Raw genomic sequence first — 24116 nt, 5'->3', positions numbered from 1 at the left:
ACTATTTTAGGAGACAAATTGGTATAGGCCAATGTATTGGTAATTAAAATTGAAATTTTTATCTTATGTCAACGCACATCCATCAATGAAATATTTACAAACATGATGTAAAAAAATAAGCACGTTTCGCGGTCGTCACTTCATTGGTCAACCAAGAAAACATATAAGTGACTACGGTTGACCAATCCGATCGGGTTCGAAACTATTGTGAAATTTGCTAAATTTTTAACCACACGCATAATTTATTGTAATAATCGCATCCAAAGGTACGGTCGGTTTTTTTATTTTCTTTGAATTTATAGAGGTTTCTCTTTGGAGTGTATGATATATAAATATAGGTTTATAAGAGTAACTAAGTTTGACCTAGTTGATCGAATTCGAAACGAGAACCAAATTGGTCGGATTTTTTACAACCACCATAAAACATTACAATCTCTCCATCGAGTGGTTGGTTTCTCCAAATTCATTTTTCTCTTCATGGTTGCTTTAGAATGAACCTCAATAATTTAAATACAATATATAAGTCATACTACTTTAGGAGACAAATTGGTATAGGCCAATGTATTGGTAATTAAAATTGAAATTTTTATCTTATGTCAACGCACATCCATCAATGAAATATTTACAAACATGATGTAAAAAAATAAGCACGTTTCGCGGTCGTCACTTTATTGGTCAACAAAGAAAACATACAAGTGACTACGGTTGACCAATCCGATTGGGTTCGAAACTTTGTGAAATTTGCTAAATTTTTAACCACACGCATAATTTATTGTAATAATTGCATCCAACGGTCGGTTTATTTATTTTCTTTGAATTTATAGAGGTTTCTCTTTGGAGTGTATGATATATAAATATAGGTTTATAAGAGTAACTAAGTTTGACCTAGTTGATCGAATTCGAAACAAGAACCAAAGCCATTAAGCCAACCATTTCATATAATGAAGCTTTGAAATTTGATTATGAACTACGAAGCAAGATTATTGTCTTGCCAAAAAACAAAAAAAAATTGTTTTATTGAAAAAAAAAACTGTTTTATTGAAAGAAAAAAAAAACCGAAAAACAACCGAACCGAACCAAAAAATACACAAACCGAACCGAACCGAACCGACAATTCGGTTTGGTTTTCGGTTTCGGCCTAAAACCGAACCGATCGGAACCGAACCCACCCCTACTTCCAATTTCTCTTGTGTGGTGTTTTAGTATTGTGTGAATTCCCTATGGAGTCGGCTCTTAGGGTTGTGGCTCAAAACTAATTCTTTGTTTGTTTTGGATTTTGTACTTCGTAAGGCTTTGGGTAACTTGTTCTACTGTATCTAGGACTCTTGGATTTTTTCCTTAGATGTAAAGGTTTAGGATTAAAGATCCTATTGGGAGTTGGACTAATTGTGAGTCTATAAATAGACATTCAGGGTTATTGCTTTGGTGTGTGCTTTCGGGTATTGGAAGACACCTTTAGAGAAGATGTGAGGGTTTGAAGATTCTCGCATTGTGGGTTGAAAGAGACACATTCTGGAGGGTGTCATTCAGAGATCGTTTAGAGAGATCCGTGTGTGGATCAATTAAGAGACTTTAGAGAGTTGCAAGCTTTTGAGAGATCGGGTGTATTTGGGAATTCTCTGTTGAGAGTTTTGGGTTGTGAGGAGAGAGATAATTCTAGAGTGGGAAGAACCAAAATATTCTTTAAGTTGTAATCTTCTTCTTATCTAGTGGATCGACCATCATCATCACCCAAGGATGTAGGTCAGCTGTTTGACTGAACATCGTCAACAACTTCTTGTGTTTGCTTGCATAAGTTTGTCTCACAATTGTCTTCATTCGGTTTCGGTCTTTGGTTAGGGAATTCAGAAGGTGATCTGAATTTTCTAACACCAGAAATTCACAAGAGGTTAGGTCTCAGTTCTCACAAAATGCTTCGAGAAATATATCACGCAAATACATCCAAATGACAACTTGTCCCATACTAAAATGGAAGGAAGAGAAGGTAGCATTCGAGTTTCTCCCATATTACTTCTCTACTCATTTATGATAAGCAATAAATACTCAATTACTAATTATTCTGACATATTAGTTCGGACCATAGTGGACATGGTCCGGAACTATACAATAGCTTTTTCCTTTACTATGTCAAACTTACACCATTCACTACTAGCAAAAAGAGCAACCCACACAGATTTTAAACACACTGAGGCCTAGTTTGGGATTGATTCCTGAGCTGCTTTTGGGGCTGCTTCTGCTTTTGGGTCTAGAGGATGGTGTTTGGTAAAATTTTCCAAAGCTGCTTTTGGTCCAAATAGCTTCTCCCTAAAGCTGGTTTTGAGAAGCCACAATTTCTAGCTTTTGAGGTGCTTTGGGGAAAAACACAAAGCAAAAGTAGACAATTAATGAAATATGTTGAACTACCAATTCTGTCCTCCTTCTTTTCTAAAAATGACTTTGAGACAACTAAATGCCTAAAACCCAATCTTTCATCTGCAAATTCGTTCTCCTCCTTGACTCCTTCCTCTTTGCCGTCAAAAATACATGGAAACAAGTCGAGAGGGAGTTTGAAGCTTTAATCGAAAACCCAAAATTCTCAGGTGTTTTCTGCGGATGCCCAGATTTTTAGTAGCATTGTTGGTGGGTGCAGAGGCGTTAGTAGCCTAATTGCCTGCACCTAAATGACTAGTTATTGGCGGTTTTTTCTGGGCAAGCATCTCCAAGAACTGAACTTGCTGTGCTGCTCCTTGATGTTGTATCAAGTCCTTGCTCATGTAATTCGTGTTGTTTTGTGAGTTGGGTTTGTGCTTTTAAGCATTATTGAAGTTTCTGCCTTGCTTAATTTGAGATATGAAGCATAAAGGTTTCGTTTTTATTTTTGTTTTTGATTGCTATATAGTTTGGATTGTTCATTGGCTTTGTGTTTTGCAACAATTTTCGTGTTGGGTGGGTGATGTAGCAATTGTTAGATCTACAGAAAGAAAATTGAAGAGAATATAAGAAGGGAAACAGACCAGGTACTTATTTTGATAAAAGGGGATGGCTTGTCATGTTATTCTCATCATTGGGTTGTGCTTGTGTTTGTCGACTTCGGTAGATAATGATTTTGTATGTGAATTTTGGGATAATGGGTTGTGCATGCAAGAAGTTTGATGAAATGCCAAAACAAGTTCGAGTGTTGTGATTTGTGAATAGTTTGTGTCTGTGTGTACTGCAATATTCGTGCTCGTGTTTCATAACCAGTTCTAATTCTAAAAAGGATTGGGTGGGGAATTTCTAATAGATTTTCAAGTACGTAGTTGTGGCTTCAATGTTCATGTCAGTTTCTTGAGCTTAAAGAGAAAGAAAGGGGGTAAAAATCCCTTTCTTGCATTGAGTTGCTAGAAATCTATTAAGTTTCTGGGTCCAGCTTCAAAGTTTTAGATATGAATCAATTTTCATTCTAATAGCTTAGCTGGTTTAATTTTTCTCTTGCTTTCACACTTCATTACCATTATGCTCTCAAAATGCACCTGGAAGTATTCTTCTACTTGTTCTTGGTATATAATTACTGAGCAATTGATTGTTGCTGGAATTGATTGCAGCTACTGAATACGTGGTTCCAAGGATGTAGAATCATTTAGTTATTTCCTCCTTAAAGTTTAGGAGGCTAAGTTAACAACCATCAATGTATAAATAGCTGTGTACATAATAGAATGATCAATCAATACAATTTCACAAGTTTTTCATGCTTAGTTCTCTTCTATTCTCTCTGTTTTCCTTTATGGCTATTAAACATAACTGATGTATGTATATTCTTTTCTCCCATTCTAATCGCAAACATAATGGTACTAGTTTCTGATAGACTCTGTTGTTTACTTATTACTACTTTACATTTCTGACTAGATGATTATCTTGTAGACACATTTAAATTGGTTTTTGAGAGCATAGAGAATGCATTCTGTTCTGCTAGCTTATCTTTTATCTCTTTGATTCTAGATCTGCAAAGGGGAAGGAAGGAGACATCAACTGGTCTTGAAGAAAATGATGTTCGATTAGCTTTACAAGAGACTGGTATTTATCTGGCTTTTGATTTGTTTGTGTTTGTTAAAATCTTGTACGGATTGTAATTTTCCTGTTCTGTTTGTCAGGCCTGAACTTTCTAGGAGATTGTAATGGTCCTTTAGGTTTTGATGTATATATGCTCTTTGTAATGATTCTCTAGGTTTTGTTGTAGCTCTATCGGTAATTTTGATTCGTTGATGAAACTGATTAGATTAGAAGTGGAAAGGGATTTGCTGATGATGGATCCATTTGTTTGTTGGCCTTATGCATATTCACAAAGTTGACACTTTGGTATCCTACAAGAACGACGAATAGGATGAGGAGTAGGATATGATCCATTTGCCGATTCCTCGTTTGTTGGCTCTATGCAGATTCACACTACAATACTTTTGGTGTTGTGAATATTTCTGTTTACATTTTGTTAAAAGTTGATGATTGATGTACTAGTACTATTTGCAAGATGTTGTCAGTAACATAAATATGTAAAATTTGTGTGGAATGTGAGTTTGATGCTTTTGTATTCATCTCATGCACGCAGTTCTCAATTCCTTGAGGATCTTTACATGGCTTGTACCTTTTTCAATATCTGAATGGATGCATCTACTTAGCATCTAGTTGCAAATTTCAAGCAACTTTAGTATATTTTGTGTAATGGTTTCTGGAGAATTAGTCCAAATATTGTGGACTTATTTTGTGTAATAGTACATAATATGCATATTTAAGGGTTTAAGGTAAATCTTTTATCAAGTCCAAGCAAGGGTACAAGGATAATACATGAGATTTTTTTTTATTTGGTATGGTTATATAATCAAAAAAACAAAATTATGCAGTTTAATAGCATATCTTAACATGTATGACTATTTTGGTAATTATACCTAGTCAAAGTATTTTTGCCTTGCAACTTACCAAACACTTAGAAATTGTTTTTTGTTCTCACAGCATTTTTGAAAATAGTTTACCAAACACTTAACTACTTCTTCTCACAGCAAGTTCGGAAGTGCTTCTTCTCAGAGCACAGCAATCCCAAACTAAACCTGACTCTTACACTGATAAAAAAAATCAGTGGGTTTTAACTTGTAGATACATATATCTGTGTGAATTGAATGAGTGAGTCCTACATAAGAACATGCTCACACTATTACTTACTGAAATCAGCGAGACTAGACTTTCTCATAGATGTCTATATGTACCAAATATTTAACTTATACTGATATCTGTGTGAATGTTGTGAAATTTTACTTAAAACTCGCAAGCGCACGAATCGTCGTTAGTATAGTGTGCAAGTACGAGGTCGTTTCAACTGAGGATTGATAATTAATTTAAATCCTAACCTAATTAACCCAAACACATAAACAATCAAACTAAAAAAGATATGGTTTTAAGGTTTTTTACTAAACAAATAATGTGGAAATTAAAGAACGAAAGAAAGAAACAAATAACGATAAAACCTAATATTTCAGAATCAACTACTAACAATCCTATTTATGTTTCAATGCAATTAATAGATTCTTTTGTTTCTCTAGATGATAATTCCCGTATCTAAGTCCTTCTCAGGTACTCCGTACTCTAGACCATAGTTTTCCTTAAGTGTATGATGCTCTCCCTCTCGGGTAAAGATCTTATATCCTAACTATGCAGTTTATCATTCTCAGGTATAAATTTAATATGTAAGACTCATTACGCTTTAGAAAACAAGGGAATCAAGTAAATCATTAGTCTTTCTCAAGTAATAATGTAATTTTCCACACTTAATCACAAGAAGCTAATCAAATTATATTGCATCTCTGCTTCAAATTTGTCTTCCAATTACTATATGCAAAGCCCTAAGGTGATCAATCAAAGAACTTAAACATAAAGCATCAATTCAAATAGTGATTAAGCATTCATCATAAAGAAATTATAAATCCATCAATAAAACATCAAAGTACATAAACAATCATGATAGGGCATCATCCTAGCCCTAGAAAAAGGTTTAGCAAAAGATAACTAAATAAAACATAGGAAAAACATAAAAAGAATGGAAGGGAAAAGATGGGGAAGATGGATGAGTCGTCTCCGCTCCTTAGGCATCTTCAATGTGCTCCGAGACTCTCCTTCTCATGTAAATTCGTGCTCCCTTATATAGGGAAGATTTCTGCTCTTCTTTGGCTTTATGTTTCCTTGTAAAACTTGGGTTTAGATTCCTTTCTTCATTTGGAATGGGAAAACCTTGAAATATCTCTTGTAGAAGTAGGAATAAGTTTCTCATTGAATCCTCATCTGAATTAACTTCCTTAAAACATTAGGGTTGATGATCTTGTGCCACGGAACTTGAGTTCTCCACGAATGGTTGTAAATTCCCGAGCAGATTTCCTGTCTGACCTATATTCACTCAAATAATCATAACTTTCTCCAGAAGTATCGAAATCGATATCTGTAAAATTCTACAGAAAGTAGACATCCGTAGCTTTCCATGAATATAAGGCTCATTGTCTGATTCGATCTGAGTAACTCCCAGTAATTCGGTGAAGTTAGATGTTCTGCACAGACAGATTCTGGAACGTGGTTTGCAATCGCCTTTCAATCCTAGTTAGCTCACTCTAGCTTCTTTTTCTTCTTTCTACGAAACAAACCTACAAAAACACTAAAAGATGTAAATGAATCATAAATAATGAGAACTAAACATAAAAACCAAGATTAAGAGGCATAGAAATATAAGATAATATGAGCACATCAGTGAACTATTTATAAACATATATCTGTTAGTAATAACAAAATTATAATTTACAAAATAATTTTATTTCCCACACTACCAAAAAAAAATCGAATAGCCACGGCGCAATGCCGTCGCGAAAAGTCAAATTGCTGTCGCGAAAGACCAACCGCGACGGCAAAATCACCGTTATTGTTGAGGGCGTCACCATTGCTATTTGCGACGGCAATTACGCCGTCGCATGAATTATGGCGACGACATAGTTGCCGTCGCAAAGAGCAATAGCGACGTCACCTACTGCAATGGAATTTTTTGCCGTCGCTGAAGGTCATCTACGACGGAAACAATGCCGTCGCAAAATATGAATCACCAATAAAATATATATATATATATATATATATATATATATATATATATATATTGTGCAAAAATACAAATGAGAAGCTTATATACTCTTTCACAATATTGTTATTCAATAATTCATACATCTTTGTCATTGTTCAAAATACAAAAAATGAACAAGTTCTTTCTCCTATCTTACTATCGCTCATCCCAGCTAACGACAACCTCTAGTGAACACATCTGAAGCTTCAATTTCTCTGCTGAGATGAAACTGGTACACGAAAAAACATATAGAATAGTAAGCTGATCACTGACCTTAAGAAAGAAAAGAACCTCAATTTCATTACCCTCCTTTAGGTCCTAACAAAAACTAAAAATTATATCCTTGTCTTTCAGTGGATGAAGACAACCACGTTCAGTAGGCGCACCTTTAGCATTCAAGTTAAAGTCTTTGTACTCCAGATCTTTCCAATCACCCCTACATTAGATACAATCATTAAATCTATCAGACTGCATAATGGATACAATCACAGAATCCACAAAAGGATAACAAACATATATAGTCCATATTGTAGACACCATCAACATCGAAGGAACTGTATAAATTATAAGAATACTATCATCGATGAGAAGACACATGCACCAGGAGAGAGAAGATTAAATAGCAAGTACCGAACACGCCGAACACCCTAGGAAAAGATCAGGGAGGTAAAGTTAAATTTTCTCTAAAATTTTACATGTTTTATGTTTTTAGCTAAGAGTTGTGTGATTTTATTTTAGATTAATTTCAGTTTACTTCCTCAAACTTTAGGTCGAAAATCATGTTAGTCCTTGAATTTTTTTTTTAATCAAGTGTACCCCTGGACTTTCCCAATTCATCTTTCGTGTCCAATCCTCATAGCTCCGTCTAAATGTGCCATCAAATGATGACGTGGCACCGACAGCCTGACACTTTTTTTGCGTCAGGACCCACATAAATGGCAAAATTCCCAAAACAACCTTTGGGACTTTAATTCACAAAAAGAAAAAAGAAAAAAAATTCACAATCTTCATCTTCATCTTTCCAACCCCAGCACGGCAGCACCTAAACCCATCTCATGCTTTCCAACCCCAGCACCTAAAACCCATATCCATCTTCCTCTAATCAAAAACACGCGCAAAAATTCAATCGCCCACTAAATACCCAGACCAAATCTCCATCTTCGCCCCCAAAAACCACAAGGTCCTAAAACATGCAAAAATCTTTTTTGGCCTACCCAGCTCCTCCTCGAATGGCTTTAGCTGCAGCGGCGGCTCCTCCTCATCATCGTCTTCTTCGAATTTGGCGTCATCGGGTTCCTCGGGGTTTGGCTTCATCATCTTCCTCAAAAGCCAAGAGACACAAAGCAAGTTTGTTCAAGCTTCTTCAATGGTGGAACCCCAAATCTCCAAGAGCTTCCCTGTGAAACTGAAGCAAAAACCCAAGCCTCACACCCTAGAGCAAACTCCTGAATCCAAGTACTGGTCCTCCTTCAAAACCAAGCAAATCCCAAATCCCATCTCCTCCATAACTCCCTCAGATTCTCACCCACCGCCCCTCACTCCACCTCTCTCACCCTCTACAACCCCCAAAAGCAATTCTCCCCCACTTCCACCATCTCCTTAAACGACGTTGTCACCTCTGCCTCTTTCCGCTGCGATGACCTCCTCATCGCCGCAGCCAATATCTCTGGCCTCGTCCAAGTCTTTGATGTTAGAACCCAAACCCCGCTCCAGAGACTCCAATCCCACAATGGCCCTATTCGCAATCGCCGATAAGCCCCATTTGGTCTCCACATAGTCGTCAAGTACTGGAACATCGCCGGCAAGATCGCGATTTGCGACTTCGAGGTAAGGCTGACCAATCTCGGAGATCACAGCAATGGCGAACTTGTTCTTCTGCTGGTGAAGGCCACTATGCGAGATTAGTGGTCTGAGATTGGCTCTATGTCAATTTTGTTCTTTCTGGTACCCATCTCAAAAACAAAAAGAAGATCATAATGGATTAGAACCCAAAAACGAATTGGTTGAGAAAGATTTGAGAGAAGTCAGATGTAGGTGTCAAAATGAATTTTGGGTTTGACTCATTGGAGACCAAGGAGCATGATGGTGGTGGAGGTGAGTAGCGATGGTGCTTAGAGAAGTGCGGTGGAGGAGAGAGAGCGAGAATTCCAGATTTAACGACTCGAACTCATACAGAAAACCCATAAGCAAAAATGGGTTGATTTCATCATGAAGGGGGGAATGTCCATATTGCCCTTATTGTGGATTAGAAGGCTGAAAAGTGGGTCAATGTTGTCGGTGCCACGTCACTAATTGACGGCATATTTAGACGGAGCTCTAAGGATTGGACACGGAAGATGAATTTGGGAAGTACAGGGGTACACTTGATTAAAAAAAAAAGATCAGGGACTAACATGATTTTCGACCCAAAATTGAAGGAGGCAAACTGAAATTAATCCTTTTATTTTTCTTCATTAATCAAAGTCAAATTCTGCTGCATAAGAAGGGTAAAACTTTAAAAAGACTATACAAATTGTATTTAATACTTGTGAAGAAAGAAGTGATTAGTTTAACTTAGTACCAGTATCCTGGAGGTCTCTTGCTTGATGGTGACCTGGAACTTCCTTCCATGAGAGCGTGCTGTCTTGGTAAGCTTACCATTGAAGGCCTCTCCTTGGTAAATCATTCGAAGCTGATCTGCTTCAATAGCTCTATTTGCTCCTCCATTCTCCCACATTTCTGACAAGTTATTAAACACAGTCAGAACCAAATGCCAAACGAAGCACGACATATCCTCTTTTTGAAAATCGACAATTATCCGATGCTAAATATCATATGCAAAACACAACACCCTAATTGCAAGTTGATGTATCCATATCCTCTTTTCAAACAAGGATATCAATTTTCAAGCCTTGGAAATTAAAGTGCCTATTTATTTGTTTAATACCTTGTACAAGTCAATTAGTACGTTATCTAGGGATTCCTGTGCCTGCTTGGAGCAGCGATCCCTGAATGACATTATTGCTTCAATTGCTTCATCTTCTTTGTCTTGCTGCTTCATAACTATTGCCATGTCCTTTAGGGCACTATCCACCCTGTCTCCGGCATTGATCATTGATCGCCTTCCAAAACAATACCATTGCAGCTTCTGGATCCTTCTCAACTAACTGCATTTGCACAGAGAAGATATCAGCAAAGCAGCATTAACAACTATCAAACTAAACCAAGAGATGAAATAACCATCACATTTAGAAGACAATCAAACTATAACTAATTACACTATCAGCCACCATCACAGACTTCACAAAACACTTAAGAATATTGTACATGCATGATGCACATTTTGATTATGTGTAAATGACATTCACTATGAGGACAATTCTCCAATAAATCAATATGAAAGATTTTCGCCCTCCCAACATTGATATATCAGTTGTATTGCTATTTCTACAAACTAAACTTCAACAGGCGACAAGTGCAGGCATTTCCAAGCATTCTTCATTTTGTATACAGTTAACATGCTTGTCTGTAAATAAGTAACTCTATCTCCACTACTTGATCTAAACGTACATTAAACTGATCAAATGCTTAGCAACGTCATAAACCATCCAAGTAGCAATGTCCCTATCTATATCCCAAACAAGACATGCAAAACTGATAGGAAACAGCACGATGAGACATCAATAACTTTTTGCAATTTAGGCCCAGACACTGGTAACAACTGAGAAAGGGGCCCTACTCTTTGTAAAATTGCAATTATGGCATCCTTAAACTGGTTATGGATATATCATCAACTTAAACAGAAGAAACAATACTTGAAAATGTGAAAATTGCAATTATACCATTGTGATAGTTTTGAAAACTTGGGTACAGAAATTCGGAGTCGGCCATAGGTTGGGTACTGTTTGAATTTTTTTCCCTAAAAATTTTCTGTTTAGAAGTATTGTTTCTTATGTTTAAGTTGATGATATATCCATAACCAGTGATAGTTACAAACAGAAGTTACAATTAAAAATTATCATCAACATGGGTACTGTTTTTTTTTTTTTTCTTTCTCTCTCTCTCTCTCTCTCTCTCTCTCTCTCTCTCTCTCTCTCTCTCTCTCTCCTCCTGCAAGTGGAAGGACAGATTTACCCTTGCAAAGTTAACACCGTTAACGGCGAAGTGGACGGCATGTATGAATGTTAGGTCGTGTTAGATAATCTGGGTACCATTGTGATAGTTTTGAAAACTTGGGTACAGAAATTCGGAGTCGGCCATAGGTTGGGTACTGTTTGTGAGTTTTTCCCAAATTTTTAGTTACAAACAGTTCTGAACTTCTGATGAATATAAAGGCCCGAGATCAATTCAATTTTCATTCTCTCATGACTTCTGAAGGAATCAATCAAACAGGGTTTAGGGTATTGTTCAGCCTTCTTTTTTCATTACAAAACTTCCAAATTTACCCTGTTTCCTACGATAGATTCCCTCATAATTAACACTCATTACTGACCATCTGCAATAATCACATCATCTCAGATAATTAAAAAAAATAAATAAAAGAACTTTCCCAATTTAGAAACATACGATCAAGTAAAAAAAAAAAAACATCTTACTAATCTGAAAGAAAAAACAGAACAGATTCATCAAAACTACTTGGATGAATGGAGGTTCGTCAACTACTTGATCAACTAGACATTAAACCAATCAAAATGTAACATAACGAAGCACATACATACAAAAGATCAATATGCATATAATCTAGGAGGTATCAGTCGATTAAGACCTGGACGTGTTTGGCTCGAACATAAGGGCTATCACCAGGAGGCAATTTGTGAAGAACATGGTATGGAGGAGGGTCTTGAGAAACCTCTCCTCCTTTTCTCGAACTCTTCATTTTCTTCTTCTTGAAATGCTTGAAACCCAGAAACTACAATGATCTGAGAGCTATAATGGAGCTCCCAGTTGGGATGCAAGCATAACAGATTATCATATTCCCAAACAACTTAAAAACTCAAGCTTTGACCAACTAAACATAAACTTCTGATCAAAAATCACAACTTTCAACTCAAAACATAACAACCAGAACTCATTCATCAAGTAAAAAGATGGAACAACATACCCAGAAACGAACAGAAAGAACCAAGCCTTGACTTGGGTATTGATAATCAAATCAAACAAACAAACAAAGAGCCCTCTATATATGAAGATCAACGAGTGAGAGAAAAACAGAGGAAGAAAGTTCGAGGAACATGCGTATAGGGCCGTCTAAGAAGATAGCCCCATCTCTCTTTCTCGTGATTTATTTTTAGTTTTATACAAATCAATGAATCCCCTAACTTTTCTTACTGTTACTGAAAGAATGGGTTCCAAGTGGCAACAAACAATGATCCAAAGTAACAAAATATGAGATTACAATGTCATACCTCATTAGTGTCGTCAAGGACAAAATGAAATGCTTTTAAAGGAGGGAATTGGTCCACCAGCCTTTGAAGTACCTAAAGCCTGCAGAAGAAGAGAAGCAGAAGCAGATATAAACCACAAATACCTTGTTATAATATCATGAATACCTTGGATTATATAAACCACAGATATACCTGGTTCGGTCAGCGATTCTGGCCTTCCCGCCCACGTGATTCGTCGTCGCCGCGTCAATATTCACAGTGACCCAAACAAATCAGAAGTAAAAATAATAAAATCCAGTTGATGAAGAGCAGCTAGCTATGTCTATTTTGAGCTACAAATCCTAGCAATTTGTTAACGCAAATTGTAAACAAAATGCCATATATTAGAGGTAGAAGCATGAAGATGATACCTTGAAGAGATAGGTGAACTCGGGATCGTTGCAACCGATTGGGGCTGCAGGTGGGTGAGGTGAAATGTATTAGATTAGGTTTTGGACATTGAGAGGAACGACTGGTTGGTAGATCTCCTGATAAACTCGATGGAGTTGACCTAAATCGGCTCATATAGCGTCAGTTGTATTCTGCTGAATTTGGTAGATCTAGAGAGGAAAATAGCTCAAGGAGGTGATGGAAAGAGGAGGAGACGAGGAGGTGATCTGGGTAATCATCGGGGTATCAGATCGAGATGAATTTATGGGCTCAAAGAACTGAAAGACGAAAGAGGGCGGAGCAGATTTAATTAGGATAACGTGACGGCAAGTTTTTTGCAGTCTCCGATTGTTATTCCCTTGCGACGGCAAATTCTTGCAGAAGTAAACCGTAGGAGTTGGCGACCACAAGTGGCGACGGAAATTAATACGGTTGCATAACTTTTACACAATTGTGATGGTCAAGTTTTGCCGTCGCAAAAGAGTAGGCTTTAGCGACGGCAATTGCACGCCGACGCAAATTGGTGAAACTAATTGAATTCTTTTTTGTAGTGCCACAGACATCTGTAACAATGAATTTTCACACTGTCGTCCGTGTGAATGTTGAAATGACGCTGATATCTATATGTTGTTTGACATAGTTATCTGTAGCAATTGCTACTTTCCCACTGACATCTGTGTCAACATTTGTTAGAAGTGACATGTTTGCATCTCACACGGATATCTGTTTGTAGGCCAATTCTTAGGTGCGGGTAGCCGCACCACGTGTACGGTGCGGCTGCCCAATCAAATTTAAGAAATTTTTGTCTTTGTTCTGAAATTGTCCCTGGTTTTTAAATGTGAAATACCCAAAATACCCCCCTGATAGGGGAATGATTGGCCTGCCGCACCACGTGGCGGTGCGGCTGCCCCACGCAAGAATCACTCTTGTTTGTATTATTGTTGTTAATACACACAGATATCAGTGAGGAATAATTTTTTTTGACAGAGTAATATAGATTTCATTTAATCCCAAAGCTAGAGCGGTACATACAAATACATCCTATATGCTTGTACCCTAAATCAGTGGTCAAGCAGGTAAGGGAATACGGGTATCATCTACTAGTACAATGAAACTCACTTATTTGAAAGCCTACAAACTATGACAATTCCATCAACACAAAGAAAACTACTGTGAATCTCTCTTCGTCAATGCACTCAATTATGGTACTTCGGGAGATTCATTAACTAGGTGTAAAAAAAACTCATAGCTTGTAAGCTAAACAGAAATAAAACTGAAAAATTAAACTTTCGCCTTACCCTTAGGATTAGGGCAAGAAGAAAAGGTAGGATAGGTCAACCTTAAAGGTTCCATAGCAGCATCAGCCTTCTTATTCCTTGGTGGATTCTTGTTCTTGGATCCAAAAGGCCTGCCTCGTTTCTTTTTGGTCTCCATATTTTCCTTATCTGCCCCAATTTGGGATACCATCAGACCATCTGGAGTTTCTATCAGACCGAACGATTTTGCAGAAATGCGGGTGGGAAATTCCGGCATTTTCACATACCGGTGCCCCTCTTCTTCTGCACGGAATCATCCACTGATACCACAGCCAAGATATCATATGCACTCACTGAAGACCTAGAATCGGCATCTCTGATGACCACTGCCCTTTTCTCCTTCCTAGGCTTGACAAACTGCACGTCCGAAAACAACGACCGTGCCACAGGAGATGGAATAGAGGATTGGGACTGGAATGTTGCCCCACCCAATTGAAGCCTACCTTCAACAAACTTGAGCACAGGACCAGCCCTAGTTGCCTAGTTTTTTGGCGGTGTAGTAGTAGTACACACCCCATCCATATGAAAAATGAGAGCACAGTTCCGACACCTACCAATCAAATTCTCAAAGAAAAAATGGATCCGTGTGGAATAATGTTGACAAATCATAGTGATCTTCTCCCTCATCTTTGCAAGTTTATTTAGATTAGGGACTAAAAAAAATTTATCCAAAAATTTATGAGTCTTTTTAATCATGTGGAAAGGATAATTCCGGTTGATTTGATTTATATGGAAAAGAATTAAAAGTCCATCAATAAGTGATTAATGTAATTAATCTTAAGGGAAATGATGGAAAAGGTCACTTTAGAGAGTGAAATGATAATAAGGTCACCTAGTTTCCCACTTGATAAGAAGGTCCATTGTAAATTGTTATTAATATTAGTTTAGTCCTTATGAATAATGAGGTCATGTTAAAAAATGTCAGTTTTTAATTTTTATCATTCCGATTCTGCCCCTAAGGTAATAAACCTTTATAACCTTCCATTTCAAAATCGGGGAGCTCAAATTTTCTCTCTCATTTGATCAGAAAGCTTCCGATTCGATTTGATCGGAGATCTCTTTCCGAGATTCTTTCTTCGCCGCCCTCTCCGTCGGAAGCTTCCGATTTCTCTTTGTGCCTCTGCGACGATCTGAAAGTGGTTTTGGAGCTTCCTAAGCTCTTTTCTCTTTTTCTGGATCTCTGGCTTCGTCGGTGTTCGTCTTGATCACGTTATTGTGTTCTTCTTCTTCGTTGACTCAGTGCTTAGTTACAGTCTCTCTATTTCTTCCTCTCTCTGGTTTTCTCTGATTTGATCGGTAAGCCTTCTCTCTGTGAACTTGTTCGTTTTGGATTTTGCAGTGTATTTTTGTTGTTTGTGTTAAATTGTTGAATTGTTCGTTTTGGATTACTGTTTTCTTCTCCTTCGTCGACTCAGTGCTATGTTGAATTGTTGATGATGTTTTGTGCTATTGATGTACTATATTTGTTCTATACTGTGACTTTTTTATCAGTGACATGGCCAGTTACATTTTTAATACTGCTGTTTTGTTCAGGAATTATCATTTATTTTGCGAGTATGATGTTGTTCTTCTGTTCAGGCATTAATAGTGACTTTGGCAGTGATAATTCTGTTGATTCCTTAGTAGTGACATGGTCAGTTACATTTATAATATTGTTATTCACTTATTATGTTCAGGCATTAACAGTTACTTTGGCAGTGACTTGTTTGTGTTGATTCTGTTGATTTCCTTAGTAGTGACATGGATAGTGATTTGTTTTATTCTTGTGCAGTTGTTATGGATACTAGCTATGTTGTCAAGTTTATTTATTCTGGTGAAGCAGCGACAGTTCCATTCTTGCATAATTGGTCGTTTGTTGACCTATGCAATTCCATACGCTCTCGTTTTCCGGATTTGATTCAAGGCAATTTCATGTTGAGGTACATTATTCCTCCGGATTCTACTTCATGTTTTCTAGAGAGTGAAGTTGATATGAGAATGATTTTTAGGAAATTGGTTCGTTACAATTCTGATTTTGTTGAAGTGTTTGTGACTGATTTGCCTTCTATTAGTGAAAGTGTGGTGAGTAATACAGTGTGTGAGGATTCTAGTACCTTGCTTGAGGAGAATGATTATTTGGGGTGTTATAGGGCAGAGGCACCGAAGAGTTATATGACGAAAGGTTGGGAGAGTTATATTCATTCTGAAGGCCAAAAGTTTGAGGGTGGGGTTGTTGAGTTTAGGGAGAAGCTGCGTAAGTATGCCATAGAAATTGGCTTTTCATATGAGTTTGTTAGAAATGACAAGGTTCATGTTATTGCTCAGTGTTCTAAGAAACATTCTCAAGGCTGCAATTGGCTTGTGAAGGCTCATTTATGCAGGGCTAATGGTTTCTTTATGATTAAAAGGTTGGTTAATGTTCACACTTGTCATGGTGTGATTCGTTTGCAGAAGAGTAAGATGATGGGATCCAAGGTTGTCAAGTCTATTGTGCTTGATAAGATTCGTGCCAATCCAAACAAAAAACCAGTTGATATAGCTGATGAGATCAAGAGTGATTATGGTTTGGATGTTGCTTATCGTACAGTTTGGTATGGTACGGAGTTGGCAAAAACAGCCCTACATGGTGATGAAGCTGAGTCTTATGCTCAGCTACTTTGGTTCAGTGAGTCTGTTATGAAGTCAAACCCCGACTCTAGGATAGTGGTTGAGTTTCATTGAGAAACACACAGGTTTCAGCGTATGTTTGTGACCTATGGTGCATGGATGAAGGGTTTTCAATCTTGTAGACCTATTCTTTTCATTGATGCTACATTCATTACCAACAAGTACAAGGGGCAGATTATTGCTGCATCGACAAAGGATGCCAATCAATGTTGAATCTCCTTCATTATTTGTAGTTTTTTATTTTTCTTGTTTTCTATTTCCTGCCATGTTTTGTTTTTTTTTTTTTGTAATGTAAGTGACATGGTTAGTTACATAGCTACTGACATGGTCACTTACATGTTCATTGACAGTTACATGTCCAATGACCTAAATGTTCTGTGATTTGAATGACATGTCTCTGGCCATGTCACTGTCAAGTAATATGCAGTTATGTCAGCGACATGGTCAATGACATTAACAGTTACATGACAGTGACATTATTTTGTTTTTCTGTTCAGGCTTGTATCCAGTTGCTTATGCTATTGTGGATTCTGAAAATGAGCGTAATTGGAGATTTTTTCTTGAGGTTTTGGCTGAAGAGTTTACAAAACACCCTATGAGGAGGGTGACATTCATTTCTGATCGTCATGTTGGGCTTGTTAGTGCTTTCCCTAGAGTGTTTCCTAATAATCCACATGGGTTTTGTTTTAGACACCTGATGTATAACCTTTCTGACAAATTTCCAGCTGGTTCTTACCTCAAGGATCAGATTCCTTACTTGTTTATGTGTTGTGCTTATTCTCGCACACCGAAGATGTATGAGTTCAACATGGAAATCTTGAGGAGTGAAGGCGGTGACATAGTTGCTCAATTTCTGGAGGATCTTCCCAAGGAGAACTGGTGTATGACTTACTTTAATGGTGAAAGATTTGGTGAAATGACAAATAACTTGGCTGAGTCTTTCAATAATTGGGTGTTGCCTTTAAAGAGTCTTCCTATTCTTGATATTAATGATGGCATTAGAGTGAAGTCCATGGCTTCAATTGCTGCTCGGAAGCAGGATGCTCATGAATGGTTGTCTGAGTTGTGCCCAGTGATTGAAAAGAAGCTGAAGGACAATTTGGAAGTCGGAAGGCATTGGAGAGTGAGCAGGTCTTATACCTATGTGTATGAAGTTCACTGCCAGAAGTACAATAGCATGGTAAATTTGGAAACTCGCTTTTGTTCGTGTGGAGAATGGCAGCTGTATGGCTTCCCATGTTCCCATGCCCTTGTAGTGATCCAACAACATGGTTCTTCCCCGTATTTGTATGTCAATGAGCTGTACAAGGTGGAGAAATATCGAGAAACTTATTCTTTCCCAATTAATCCTCTTCCCTCTATTTCGAAGAAAGTGCATGATTTTGGTAGAGATGCGGTGATCTTGCAGCCGCCTTTGACTAGAAGACCACCGGGAAGGCCTAGAAAGAAGAGGTTCAGAAAAAGGAGCGAGAAAACCAGGGCGATCAAGTGGGTAGGTGTGGAAAATGTGATGGTCACAACAGAAAGAGTTGTACAACTCCGATATAGGTTCAATTCTGCCTACATGCCTTTAACAGTGACATGGCAAGTGACATAGCAAGTGACTCCAATACAGTTTGAAATTTTGTTTTGATTTTTCATTTTTTTCAATAAATGATAAGAAGTACTTGTAAGGTGCTTACTCATTGGAATTTTTTTTTGACTATGAGACAGTGTATCTGGTTTCTTCTTTTATAAATCCTTCAGTATTCTTTGTGTCTACAGGTTTTTAATAGTTACATGTACAGTGACATAACCATTTGTAAACTAATTGACTTGTCCATTGACATTAGTTTTTAGTTATCTTGGCAATGACTTGTTCACGTGCACGCTGCAAATATTAATGAAAATTAAAAAATGAAGTATCTACAACAACTTTGGTTTGTTAATTGGCAGCGGAACGCTGCCTTTGCGGTGCAGCGGCACGCTGCAAACTGAAATAGAAATATCATTTTGGCTGTGACTTCTCTAGTGACTTATAGTTTTAATGTTTTTTGTCCAGTTACATATTCAGCTACATGCTTAGTTACATGTTCAGTTACATACATTGTAAGTTACATGGTCAGTTACATGGTCAGCTACATTATCAGTGACTTGGTCAGTTACTTGAGTTTTACAGTAACTTGCCTAGTGACTTGGCCAATGACATTCAGTTTTCTTTTTACTTGGCCAGTGACTTAAGCAGTTACATAATGGGCAGTAGTGAATTTAACAATGACATTTTCAATTATATGCGGCCTTCATATTTACATAGTCAGTGACTTGCCCTATGAATTCAGAAGATGCATTAATCTTGAATAAAAAGATCCATACAAGTCATAGTCTGAACTAAACAACAAATTTCTGAAATTCTTAACTAAACAAACAAATTTCTAAAATTCTTAATTTGCTGAGTTCCAGCTCTGCTTATGTTCTGCAAATTTTTTGAATATTTGAGCTTTGAACTTCATCATCTGAGCTTTGGTGACTTTGTTTGGCATCTTCTCCTCTTTTGCCATTCTGTCCATGTAATACATTGCAAAAGGTCCGCAATCTAATCTGTTGACAATTAAAAATTTCAAGTTAATGATTTTGACCAACTTAGTAACAGTAAAGTTATCATTTTAAATTTTTGAATATAGACTTACGATCCTTGGTCTTGTTGGGGGCAGATTCTGGCATGGTTCAAAGGGATCCTTCCACCATCATAATTTTCCTTTATCCACCTTATTGTTCTTATCTCGTCATCGCTCAAAATACTTTCAACCATCTTTAATTTTGTGTGAGTGCTTTGACTCTTGTCAAATTTCATTCGGCAGCCTTGCTGCAGCATATCATCTACTTGATCTTTCACTGCTCTCATCCACAGCTCGACCATTTCAACCTGTATTTTTTAACAGATTAGTGAGTGATAGTTACATGGTAAGTTACATGGTCAGTAAGAAGTTTCTTACCAATTTTTTTATACTTTTAAAGCACTCCCCTATTCCTGCTCTTCGTGGTTTCATTGAATCAAAATGCAGCCATTGCGATATGTCCTTGTCAAAGACCAAGAGCGTGTGGTGAAATTCTTCATTATGGGTAATTAGGAAGAAAAGCATGCTGCATTTTCCCATGTTTTGGAACAGCGGCTCACACAAGTATTGATGGAGGTTTCTCACAGTTAAATGTATTGTCGAATACTATTTAAAAAAAGAAAGAAAGAAATACATAGAACGAGTTATAAATAAACAAAGAATGAGAGATAAGGATTCAATGTTTATAGAAAGTGCTCTTCATACTTACCCAACACATGCTATGCATAAAAGCAGATCTTCCCAAACTTTGTGAACTTTCGTTTTGCAGTTCATCCTTCAACATTTCCCCATAGCAATCAATCCAGTTGTTTGCTATTGATTGATCGCTTATGAACATTTTGACATCTGCCCTTGTGATTTCGCTTCCAGCCTCTTTTCCCTCCCAGAATAATACGCTGCATAACATAGAACGTTGTTAGTCCTGTGACTTAGCCAGTTACTTTTCACTTGCCAATGATCTGGACAGTGACTTAGCCAGCTACTTTTCACTTGCCAATGATCTGGACAGTGACTAGGCCAGCTACATGGCAATTGCCATGATCTGGACAGTGACTTGGCCAGCTACATGGCAATTGCCATGATCTGGACAGTGACTTGACCAGTGACTAGGCCAGCTACATGGCATTTGAAAATGATCTGGACAGTGACTAGGCCAGCTACATGGCAATTGCCATGATCTGGACAGTGACTCGGACAGCTACATGGCAAGTTAAGTCACTATCTTGTGAGCTGTAACATGAAACATTACCTTTGTTCTGCCTTGTTCCAGTACTTCTCTAATTTGCTTTTAGTTGGGCTGTCAAGTAGCTTGTACAGTTGTCGGTTTTGCCAATCTATCACTTCAATTTCATTTTTTTCTGTTTGTTCCTCGTCATCCACATTAATCGTCAAATCATGTATCACTTCCTCCTGTGGCTTCTGTTCAGCTGTCTGTCCTTTTTTCTTTTCCTATGCTGTGATTCTGGTCATTTTCGCGCTCTGCCTTTGCTCTTTCACCTCGTCCCACCAGAAAATATGATGTGTTTTTTGTACTCTCTCCTTTCTCTTCGTCCTAACCACATAACAATAGAGGCCAATAGATTCTGAGTCCTGCCCTGATATCTCCTCTAAAATTGGCTTGATGAACTCAGCTCTTGTCATCTGTTCTGTAGGAGAAATGTAATTGACTGGTTTGACGTCAAAAACAGGCTGAACCTCTGGTGATATAAAGATCTGATACTTGTGTGGCTCTGCTTGCATCTATTCGAAACTGACTTTTCTTGGAGGTGGAGTTTGTAACGCGCCCGGAGGTGGAAACACAAACAATGCATTAACCCAAGCAGTATTCAGTGTGCAAGCATCTTCTGTCATTCTCAATTTAACCTTAGGAGAGGTTGGTGAATGAATCTGTGCAGCTGCTTGGGCAAGGAATTGAAGTGGTGACTGATGTCCTTGGTCGGTTGAGTGAGGTGCTGCAGATGCCATCTCAGATGCGCTTGCTGTGGAGCAGGCAGGTTGTGATTGAGTTCCCTGACTACCACCTTGAGATTTTGTGTTTTTGGAGTGCTTGCTGTAAGTTGGCTTGTCCTGAGGGGCCTTTGGTTTTGGCGGAGGGAAACTAGGCGGTGGGGGAGGAGGAGTTGAGTCGTTGTCATCACCTGGACGTGCTATTGGCGACTCAAACTTCTCAGTTAGTGCCATCACTATGCCCTCCAAGTGCTTCACTCTTTTAATTAGTGAGGCTTTCTCAATTTTCAGCACCTCATTTTCCAATAACACATCCTCATTCTCTTCTTTTATTCTGCCAATTTCCTTTTCTTTCTCCTCAACTTCTTTTTTCAAAGCACTTAGCTCTTCTTCCTTTCCCTCCAGCTTTCTCTGTAATTCGTTCTTCTCTTCATTGGTCTTCCCTATCTCTGTCTCCATCTTCTCATTGTTAATGTTTCCACTGGTTCTATTTTCAACATTATCTTCTTGCCCATCATTCTTTTTTTCTTTACTTTCTGTGTCTGTATTAGACTCAGAATCTTCTTCCTCTGCATCTTCTTTAACTTTATCAAAGATTTTCTGAAACAAAATTACAAACGTTGTCAGTGACATAAGCAGTGACAGAAATAAAACAACAACACAATCATAGACATGGAAAGATACATGCACTGTGACATGAAAATATAACAATAACATGAGCAGTGACATAGTCAATGACTTGCTCAGTGACCTGACCAAGACCAGGTCACTGAGCAAGTGACAAGACCCAGTGACAAGACCAGTGACCTAGTTTATCTACATCAAATTAACATACCTTCAACTTCCCCATGATGTTGAAATCCCCTTTTTTTTCTATCAGGGTCTTTAATTGCCACTTTCTTATTCTGTGTTTTTCGGTTTCTCTTCCAGAGATTGGCGGCACTACTCCCGTCTTGTGGCAAAACCAATACTGTTTGGAAAATAAAAAATAAAAATAGAAAACTAGTTAGTTATTTTTCAAACAGCTGCTTAGCCATATGAATATCACAAACATAACCAATGACATATGCAAATACATAAACAGTGACATTGTCAGTGACATAAACTTGACAGTAACATTAACAGTGACCTGGCCAGTTACCTGTCCAGTGACCTTAACAGTGATATGACACTGATCTAGTTTTTGTACTTACAACAACATACGTAGTTAATTATGGGACAGCAAAATGATGCATAAACAAATTTTTAACATGGTACGGGAATTTACCATCACCAATATCACGCAACCTGCCATGTTTTGGGATTCTTTTGCCTTTCGTTTAATTGATTTTTTAAGGAAGTCGCCAACTTCCTTTGCCCAGCTATATTTTCCCAGACTTTCCACCTCTTCACATACTCTTATATAGTCCCAAGATATTGTTCCTCCAGAGTTTAGGAACAGAAGTTTGATGAAAAGGTTCAAGAGTACTAATACGGCAACATTTCTGTCCCGTTTCGTTTTTTCATCCCCTGTTTCTGGAGTTTCTGCCAATGCCTTCTTCAAAGCTTCCTCTGCAGCCGCCTTGTTGATCCTCTGCTTTTTGTCAAAGTATTTAGTCACGAACTCAGATCTGTATGTCCCTTCTTTGGTCTTTGGTACTGATAACCCGGATCCCGGCACTCCTAAAATCATAGATATATCACTTGTTGACATTCTGAATTTCCTGTTCCCAAACACAAAAAGGTATGTGTCGCTGTTGTATGCTTGTAGCAGAAGTGTGATTAAATCATCTGATTTCTTTGCATCCTTTTCTTTAATTGAACCTCCATGGAATGCATCTATCAGCGTTGCAAAGGGTGTTTTCTACAGCAGCTCTAAAGTCCCTTCAGTCAGGTTATTTTTGTTTTCTGCAATTGTTTTCAGAAAAGCAAGCATTGTGCAGCGATACTGCACATAACCCTCTTTTACATATCTTTTCCTTTTCCCTGGGACTTTTTCCTCTTCATCATCCTTTGTATCTTCTTCCTCGTCAGTTTCTTCCTTCTTCTTTGTACTCTCTTTTTTTGTCTTCCTTTTATCCATTTTCTTCTTCTTCTTTGCACGAACTTCTTCTTCATCTTCATTTTCTTCCCTGTTTCTTCTTTTCTCCTTTTTACTTTTCTCCTTTTTAATATTATTCTTCTTCTTACTACGGACTTGTTCTTCATTAGATTGTTCTTCATCTTCAGTTCCTTCCAGTTTTCTTCTTTTCTGCTTTCCAGTTTTCTTCTTTTTATCCTTCTTCGTCTTCTTACCCCGGACTTGTTCTTCATCAGATTCTTCTTCATCTCCAGTTGTTCCTTCCTCATCTTCACTTGATTCTTCTTCATCTTCAGTTTTCTGCTTTCGCTTTTTTCTCTCTTTCAGTTTCTTCCATTTTATCACTTTCAACTTTTCCCCAATTGTTTCTTCTGGACTTCGTTCTTCAGATTGTTCTTCTCCAGATTCCTCACTTTGTTTTCTTTTTAGTTGGTCCATTCCTTGAACTTTTTAAAAAAAATCCTGTAAACAGTTAAGAAAATTAGAATTCAATAGTTATTTTGATAGTTACATAACCAGTGACATATTTATGCACATGTTTATGATAGTGACATGAACAGTTACATGACCAGTTACATGACCATAGCCAATGACAAGTGCAGCGACATGGGCAGTGACAGAGACATTGAACAATGACAAAAGGCTGAAATTTTCTGGCATCAT

The 24116-nt window shown here is 37.7% G+C and overlaps 1 protein-coding gene, 2 long non-coding RNA genes and 1 pseudogene across 4 annotated transcripts; 2 read left to right on the top strand and 2 right to left on the bottom strand.

Moving 5' to 3' along the window:
• The first annotated feature begins 2410 nt into the window (after positions 1-2410).
• Positions 2411-4547, top strand: LOC133731757 (uncharacterized). Of its 2 annotated transcripts, XR_009856790.1 has the most exons (3): positions 2454-2753; positions 3958-4032; positions 4110-4547. It is a non-coding gene; the product is annotated as an uncharacterized LOC133731757 (long non-coding RNA). The 2 variants fall into 2 exon arrangements; XR_009856789.1 differs by having other exon boundaries at positions 2411-2753; positions 3958-4547.
• Positions 4548-5912: 1365 nt separating this feature from the next.
• LOC133734284 (uncharacterized) lies at positions 5913-7443 on the bottom strand. Its single transcript, XR_009858200.1, has 2 exons — positions 7257-7443; positions 5913-6635 (listed from the first exon to the last, which is right to left on the bottom strand). It is a non-coding gene; the product is annotated as an uncharacterized LOC133734284 (long non-coding RNA).
• A 1255-nt stretch (positions 7444-8698) lies between these two features.
• LOC133730813 (protein SULFUR DEFICIENCY-INDUCED 2-like) lies at positions 8699-13583 on the bottom strand (annotated as a pseudogene).
• A 3967-nt stretch (positions 13584-17550) lies between these two features.
• LOC133730811 (uncharacterized) lies at positions 17551-18692 on the top strand. The gene is made up of 2 exons (XM_062158329.1): positions 17551-18437; positions 18686-18692. Exons 1-2 carry the CDS (start codon positions 17551-17553, stop codon positions 18690-18692), a joined length of 894 nt encoding a protein of 297 aa, XP_062014313.1.
• Positions 18693-24116: the final 5424 nt, after the last annotated feature.

The sequence above is a fragment of the Rosa rugosa genome, chromosome 2, assembly GCF_958449725.1.
Source record: "Rosa rugosa chromosome 2, drRosRugo1.1, whole genome shotgun sequence".
Taxonomy (NCBI): Eukaryota; Viridiplantae; Streptophyta; class Magnoliopsida; order Rosales; family Rosaceae; genus Rosa; species Rosa rugosa.
The sequence above is the reverse complement of the archived record's forward strand: the minus strand, read 5'-3'. Positions and strand labels throughout refer to the sequence as shown.

What these genes read in the sequence shown, in the direction of transcription:
- LOC133730811 (XM_062158329.1), top strand. Translation starts at nt 17,551, where the DNA reads ATGTATAACCTTTCTGACAAATTTCCAGCTGGTTCTTACCTCAAGGAT.